We start from the raw sequence: 8,197 nt of genomic DNA, 5'->3' as shown, positions 1-8,197 counted from the left end.
GGGAGCTGGAATTCCGAGCTGAAGGAAAACTCTTTTACTCACAAATTCTCCTTCTGATGTGGCTCCCCCTGCCCCGAGGTCAGCCAGACCTTCTGGCTAAAAGTAATCATAGCCGTGGTTTGGACGGGCCTCTGCCGCTCCGTTCTCCTGGGGACAGTGTCGACTTGAGGTAACGTGGTGGAAACCATACGTATGACTCAGCTGTGCACATCAAAACTGAGCTCCCCATTCCTGGAAGGCTCCTGAGAAAGGACTGTGGAGTTCACACCTGGCACCTGAATCCAGGCTTAACAGTGTGTGAATAAGTCAGGTCTTTACTAAACATGCAGAAAGAGAGCCAGGATGGCCTCGTGGATGAAACCCAGGATTGGGTCTGGGTCTATTCCCTCTGTGCTCTGCCATGTGTAACTGTTTGGCTTGGGGAAGACATTGTATATCGGTGTGTCGCTTTCCCCAGGTGTGGAATGGAATGGGGGGACCTACCTCATGGGGACTGTGAGGACTCACCAGGTCAGGCCGGTACAGCACTTAGTAAATGTGTAACTGTAACTATTAGAATGTAGGGGAAGAAATTGTGTGTAGAGCTGTAGGGGCTGATTCTCCATGTCACCAGCCCAGTGCTGGGCGCAGTCGTAGGCTGCCTGATTTCCATGAACAAGTGTTGAGGACACACCTTCAAGCTGTGTATTTGGCCTACTGGGTGTTCAAACGGCCACCCATGCAGGCTGATCCGCATGTTGCATGGACAAGCATCGTAATGGTGCCTGCAGATTAGAGACACAATTATGCTTTGTAAAAACCCTTCTTGTTTTCACTGTTCTCTTCCTTGGAGTAAAAAGTCCCCTCCCCGTAACACTGTTGTTAACGGAGCTGTGTGTTTCTCTCTGCTGCTTTGCTCCCGAGCCACCTTCCTGTCTGGTTGACGCAGCTTGTTCCCTGCCACGTGACGTGCACTGGGCGTTGGCTTGGTCTCGTTCTTTTAGAAATGAAAGCCTCTCTTCAATAAATGTGGATATTAAAAATAACCCCTGCCGAGATGTCGCTGTGAACTTCTGTCTGTGGTTTCATAAGTCTCTGTGTCCCTGGCCTGTGCTCTCCCCTTCCCCTGCCAAACAGGACAGGAGCTTCTCTTCTCTGTTGGGCCTAATTTCAGGGTACCATGAGATGCCCTTTCCGCTAGTCCCTCAGTTAGTGGCCAGGAACACAGACGGTGCCGATTCTGCACACGCTCAGCTGCTTAACATCAATGGGACTAGTCACGGGCCAAAAGCCAAGCACAGAGGTATTTGCAGGAGTGCGCCCAAAATTAGTCCCTGCAGTACAATTTCTAGTGGCAAATTTGATCTGCAGTCATATGACCCCTCACTCCTTCCCGTGCACAGTACGTTCTATCCCCAGAGCCCAGTCAGGGCACCCCCCTGACGCACAAAAGCCCAAAGGCCAGAGCAAAATGCCAGAGGAGGATGGGAAGATGGTGGTGTCAGGGTGTGAGTGTAGCTGGGAGCCACAGAACCTTCTCTCTCTGCCACTGGTTTAGTGGGGCCTGTCGCATCTGTCAGGAATTCCAATTGTTCTTTAGTGGTTTAAGTGCCCAAAACATGCTGAGTGTTCTGAGACCAGAAGCCATTGTGGGTCTCCGATACCCCGGGGAGCCTGCCTGCAGGACGCAGCCTTCCTGCAAGGGTTTCATTAAAACAGGCACACAAAGGCAGCCAAATAAAGACGGGAATGTTGGGAGATCCAGGGCTGCCCCAGACGCTGCTGCTTCACAAAGAGCCTCAGACAGAGCAGGCAGTGGGACACATTCCCAAAGCTGCTTGTACACAAATATGCAAATACTCTTGGGAGCCCAGTTCACGTGACTGTATGTGCAAATGTGTGACTTGCACTAGACAGCTAGGTGTGCAGCTGCACAGGCCAAATTAGGCACAAAAACTGTGTGTAACCTGTCTGAGTTGGCAGCAACAAGGGCCGGGTTCAGTATCCAGGGGTTCCGTTTCAATAACAAAATACAAAACCGGCTAGAGCCCCCACCCAGTGACCTGGGACAATTACATACCACCCCCCGGGCGCCTCTAAGAGGCAATACTTTCCCTCTCGCAAGCACGGAGTCTGTGTGTAGCAAAATCCTTTTAATAAGGGAGGGAAAGAATGTGGCATTATGTTGGGGAAACACCACAAACAGGATTCATAACACAAACCATGAGCAAAAGACCCACCCCCAAATAAGTTTGGTTTCCCCTCAGGGTCTTCAGTCCAGCAACCCCAAAAAATCACCCAAAGTCCGAAAAGTCCAACACCCCAAAAGTCTCCAGTCCAGCAACCCAAAAATCACCCAAAAGTCCAACAACCCAAAAATCTCTGTCCCTGGTCAGTGCAGCCCCAGAGTTCAAAAGTTTATCTGCAGAGTTTTACCTCCCAGCCTTGGGGGGGGGGGGGTGTTAAGGGGCACCTTACCTGGTCTGAGACTGACTGCCCTACCTCTCCGTGGGGTTCTGCTGCAGCCTTCACCGCAAGCCACTCTGCCAGCCGCTCCGCTCCACCAGCCGTCCCATGAGTCGCTCTAGCCATCCTACAAATTGCTCCACTCTGCTAGCTGCTCCGCTCCAGCCATCCTGTGAACAGCTCCGCTCCACCAGCCGCTCAGCAACATATCTTCAGGCCCCCTCCCCCAGCACTCAGTGATTTCAGCTCTTAATAATTTTAGCTCTTTAGTGATTTCAGCTTGTAGTAGGGAAGACTCAGTGCTAGTGCACCATTGGCCCAAAGTGAATTCAGCTTAGCAGCCTGTAATTAGACTCCTAATAGAATTAAAAATAGCTCTGATAGTCTACAATAGAAAGAGAAAAAGGTGCACTTGGTGTCTTAGGCCCTTAAAAGGAACCCAAACCATCAAACACAAATACCTGTCCCCAGCCTGTTTTAATTCACTGGGTTTTGGAATCCATGTCCCTTGTCTAGCGAGTGCTCCTTAGTTTATGGTGAGTCCCTCTGTCATAAAACAGTTCCACTGTCCTTGATTCACATAATCAGGGTAACAACACTTTATTCTTCCTGCCTCAATAACAGAGAAGCTGGGGATCCCACAGCAACCAAAGTGACCATTTGAGCTGCTGTGGGCTCATGCGAGGCGGGGTGGGTGTGCCTATGCAAACAAGATCAGCCCCTGAAGTTCTTTCCCACAACTCACCACCAGATGTCAGGGTAGAGCTCATCCTGACTCTGCTTCCATGTGTAATTGTGAAAACATGGGCACTAGTGTAAAGATTGCTCTGCTCCATGTTGCTGCTCCCAGAGCTCCCCATGCACATCCCAGAGCTTGTCTGTGATTACTGGGAAAGTTTCCCACCAGGCAACTCAGAGTCTCTCAGTCTCTGGATTGCAGCCCTGAACCGAAGCATCTGCTTCAGATCCAGCCTGACAGGCCCAGGAGGGGTGGGGTGGGTGGTGGGAGCTACACAGGTTGGGAGAGGCCTGACCTGGAGAATGGAAGCAGATGTCGAGATGCAGGGGTGTCAGGAAACATTTATTGAGGAAGAGAAGGAATCCCAGGAAAGCACGACCTGTTCTCCTAGCAACAGCACTGGGGATGGGGAGAGTCCCTGGGGGTCAGGTCTTTGTCTTCCGGCTAATCCGATCCTGGCAATTGGTCAGTGTGGCTGAGGCAGCTCATCCCCTCTGGAGTCTGGGTTCGGGCAGACAGGAGTTAGGGAGACCCTGGGAAATAGGACAAAGCCATCAGAGCCCTTGTACCATGGCACCGTGAGGCACCTCCCCCACTCCTTAACCAGTCCTGCCTTGAAGATGGTTTAAATTCCAGCCTGGCTCAGTGCTGGAGACTCAGAGCTGACCCTCAGCAGCACCATGGCATCAGGGTGCATTGACCCCCCACTGCCGGGGGCACCTTACACACCCAGCGGGTATACTTCCAGTTCCTTGGCTAGTCACTTTCACTGCTAAAGCTGCAGGGAGAGAGGAACTGAGACTCTTCCAGCTCGGGAGGGTGGGCGGAGCGGGGAGGACAGCCAGTGCTGCAGGAGTGGGATGAGCTCCCTTCAGTCTGCAGCTATGTGACTGTGAGAGATGGGCCCCGTACGCAGTGTGTGATGCTGTATGGAACAGGGGTGGCCATTTATAATGTTATTGAGACCCATATTACAAAATTACAATAAATCTTACAAGATATGCCATGTAAGGTATCCGTGGAAAAGTTATGATTGGCTAAATATGATAATCATGTTTATACGTATGTATCATATTTGTACTGTGAGTTATAAATATGTGTGGTATATTTGTATTTCAAACTTGTGCTGTGTTTCTGGGTGACACCCCCCAGACAGATTGGCATCAGCACTATCCAACCAGCTATACAATGAACCCATGGAGAGAAAGCAGCGGTTACACCTATGAGTCAGCAGCACATGTAGGCACATGTCTGTGGACAGGGGTCTGCAATTGCTTTTCCAGGCCCATGTGTTTGTAGGTTTGTGTTTGGGACACAGGATGTACAAGCCACATGACAAAGAATATAAAATGGCAGCTGCATCTTCTCCATTTTTGTCTTCAATCCTGCTTCTCACCTCTGGAGTAACTTCTCTACACACTGAAGCTCTGAGAAAGGACTGACTAACCCATCTAGGCTGTGGGGACTCTACAAGTCAGCAAACTCACCAATGCTGCTAAGAACTTGATATATGGACTCTGAAATTATAAGTATGGATCTGATGGCTTTGACCATTTAATAGCTCTCTTGTTCTTTTCTTTTCTAATAAACCTTTAGTTTTAGACACTAAAGGACTGGCTGGCAGTGTGTTATTCTGGGTAAGATCCAACCTAATACTGACCTGGCAATGTGACTGGCCCTTTGGGGTTCAGAAGAACATTTTGCCAAGTGAGCAGAGTTTTGAAATAACTGCTCACCTTACTGCACCTAGGTGCTGACTGGGAGCCAGAGAACCGGAATGCAGTAAAGGGGGCTGGGTGATTTCTTTCTGTTTTAGCTTCTTGATAACCAGTGTGGGGGAGCAGGAGCACAGTTTGTGACTGGTTGGTGAATCTGACTTCAGTGTTAACCTCCAGCTTTGGGAGGATCTGTCTCCTTTTTTCAGCCTGTCCTGACCTTGGCATTTTCAGTGAGGGCTGCCCTTTCCACACACATTCATCGTCTCCGCGCTGTCCGTGTACCCTGCATGCTCCACGTCTAGATAGCCATGTCTAGATAATACTTAGTCCTGCCATGAGTGCAGGGGACTGGACTAGACGACCCCTCAAAGTCCCTTCCAGTCCTAGGATTCTATGCTCCATACCAACTGCAGCAGCCCTGAAACACACCCAGGCACCGTAGGAATCGGTAGGGGACATACATGAGGGCACCATTTACTGGAGGGCAGCCTGGGGCCCTGGTGTGTTCCCAGCATTTCCCTGTATAAGTAGCAGCACCTGCCCAGGTTGGCATAGGTCTTACCCTGGCCTGCACAGGCCTGGAGACAATCGACTTTAGTCTCAAAGTTGTTCTTGTTCCCATTGCAGCCACCGTAAGAGAATTCTTCACACTTCTTAGAGTGCCAGTTGTAGAACCATCGAGGAATGGCAGCAGTACAGGGGCCCACTTCACTGGGGAGGCTGCAGATATCTGCGGGCACAGGACAGAGAGACAAGGGACTCAGAAACAGAGACTTCTGCCAAGGATCTGTCTCCCCACACCCAGATGAAGTGGGTGGGCATGAGGGCACAGGAGCAGAGGCTTGTCCTATGGGCATCTCTGTGTGATGTGATGTAGCCTTTACCACCCAAAGTGAGAAATCATCAGGGAAAAATATCCGTGTCCAGCTTCAGCAGAGACTTAGCACCCTGGGGCAAGGGCGTTCCAGAGGATGGAAGATTCCCTCCTTCCCCCGCAGAGCTGGCAGTGCCCCTCCGAGCGCTAGAGGAATGGCACAAAGGATTGCACGTGGACACAGAAATGGACGTCTGGAGTCCCTGGGAAGGAAGGTGGCCCCTGACTTCATGGTGCTGCTGGGAGCCAGGTCTGAGTGCCCAGCACTGAGCCAGGCTGGGATTTAAACAAAAACCCAGGTGGGGCCAGGTCAGGCATGGGGAGAGGTGGCTCATGTGACCTCTTGGCTCTGCCATGCACCAGTGCCCAGCACACGCTGTCTGACAATAAATCAGTCCCCTGGAAGGAACAAGGAAACAACCCAGATCCTGGGGTCTGAGAACCTCCCTGCACTCAGCAGCTCTGTGACTGCAGAGTTTGGTGTAAACGGGGTGACTCCACTGCAGTCCCTAGGGATGTGAGTGTGAAACCCAAGAGAGATCAGGATTGGCCCAGAAGAGACTCACCCCTTCGTTGTGGAAACATTGCAGCACAGAAATGACCAACACCCGCTTCCTGCTTCAGCAAAGACCCCAAGTCCCTGAGGGCATTGGATCATTCAGGCCATGGTCAGTCAGTGACTGATTTCTCCTCCCATCTCCCAGTGAGGGAGCGGGGTGCCCTGGCCTACAGGCAGCCCTGTGTCACAGGCTGGAACAGGGCTCGGGGTAGGTTTAGTTATAAACAACGTGATCTTACCCTGCACAGGTTTGTGCCGAGCACTCGTGTTCAGACACCCAAGCCCAGCAGGGCTCTTCCCATCTGCGGCCTGGCCAAAGCAGGGCTGGAACCGAGTTAGCAGGTCTAGGGGCCCTCACAGCACGAGAGAGCTCAGGGCCCTCCGGTCAGGGAGTGGAGATCAGCCCCAGTGGCCTGGCCATCTTCCCAAAGTGTCGTGCAGGACCCAGCCCTGAGCCTCACCGTGCCCGCCGCACTTCCTGAGACATTCTGTTTGAGTCTCAAAGTTGTTCTTGTTCCCATCACAACCTCCATAGGTGAATTTCTCACACTTCTTGGCCTGCCAGTCATGGAACCAGCGAGGGATCATGGCATAACAGGACCCGGGGTCAGCAGGGAGTCTACAAAGGTCTGAGGGACAGAGCAGAGAGAGGAGTCTGAAAGGCAGAGCAAAGCCACTCGGAGCCAGGAAGCAGAAAACGAGGGTTTCTCCTCCGTCTGTAGAACTGATAAATGAAATTGTTTTTAATTGTTCACTTTATTAATGTAACTTCTGGTCACCATCCACTACACTTGCCTACATTGTAACTTCTGTTCACTGTTTGCCATATTGGAATTCAAACCCCATTTTAAAATGCTCACTCCATTTTGTAAAAGCTTCCTCCAACCTTCATTTTTGCAAACCCTGCTGTAATCTTATTAGTTTAGTTTAGATGTGTGAATGAGGCATGTATGGATAATGAAATCAACCTCCAGACCCAGCCTGTCCTGATAAAATAAAGTTCAAACCCCACTGGCTGAAGATGCAGACAAGAGCCCGAACAAAGTGAGAAGAGTTCCATTCTATGCATCCGAAGAAGTGAGCTGTAGCTCACGAAAGCTCATGCTTAAATAAATTTGTTAGTCTTTAAGGTGCCACAAGTACTCCTGTTTTTTTTCCTAAACAGAAAAGGTGCAATAGAAGAAAGATCAAAGCCAGGTCCGAGGCTGAAAGTCACGCCTGCAATTGACGGGTGATCAATCACCAAACCCGGAGGCAGCGTGACACAGCAAGACCTATAGACTGGATTCAAACTCAAGCCTACAAAAAGGATGGGTGGGATGGGAGACTTTGGGGGGTAATATTCTGCTGCCAACATGGAAGGGCATCGGTGCAGGCCCAACAGAGAGCCAGACTGTCCTTGTGCCCAGCTTTCCTGGCCAGTTAGCTGCCACAAGCTACGAACCCACGCTGGAAAATCAAGCCACGAACCCAAGCTGCAGAATGAAGCCATGAATCCAAGCTGTGTCCAGGACTGGTAACTGTGCAGCAGCTGCAGAACATCTGATGGATGTGTGTGTGTGTGAATGTGTGTGTGTGTGTGTGTATAGGTATTGGGTATAATGTGTGTGTATAAGGATTAAGATATTAGTTATTGGTCATAAATCAGATTATCATCATAATAAATGTGGCATCTGTGTCTTGCCCCCTGAAAAGATCCTGTGTAGTTTTGTCTGTACAACACGTCCCCCGGTCCCTTCCCCCTCCACTGCTTGCTGCCCGCACTTACCCCCAGCCGCAGGCGGCAGCTGGGCCCAGAGGGCCAGGATCCCCAGGAGGAGGAAGGTGGCCCCTGACTTCATGGTGCTGCCGAGAGCTGGGTC

General features: G+C 51.0%; 1 protein-coding gene across 1 annotated transcript; it reads right to left on the bottom strand.

Annotated features, from left to right (window-relative positions):
* Window positions 1-3,505: 3,505 nt before the first annotated feature.
* Window positions 3,506-8,176, bottom strand: LOC120380183 (kunitz-type serine protease inhibitor bitisilin-2-like). Its single transcript, XM_039497668.1, has 4 exons — window positions 8,104-8,176; window positions 6,797-6,964; window positions 5,465-5,632; window positions 3,506-3,717 (listed from the first exon to the last, which is right to left on the bottom strand). The coding sequence occupies exons 1-4, from the start codon at window positions 8,174-8,176 to the stop codon at window positions 3,707-3,709; spliced, it is 420 nt and encodes a 139-aa protein (XP_039353602.1). The 3' UTR covers window positions 3,506-3,706.
* Window positions 8,177-8,197: the final 21 nt, after the last annotated feature.

This window comes from Mauremys reevesii, linkage group 13 (assembly GCF_016161935.1).
Source record: "Mauremys reevesii isolate NIE-2019 linkage group 13, ASM1616193v1, whole genome shotgun sequence".
NCBI lineage: Eukaryota > Metazoa > Chordata > Testudines > Geoemydidae > Mauremys > Mauremys reevesii.
The sequence above is the reverse complement of the archived record's forward strand: the minus strand, read 5'-3'. Positions and strand labels throughout refer to the sequence as shown.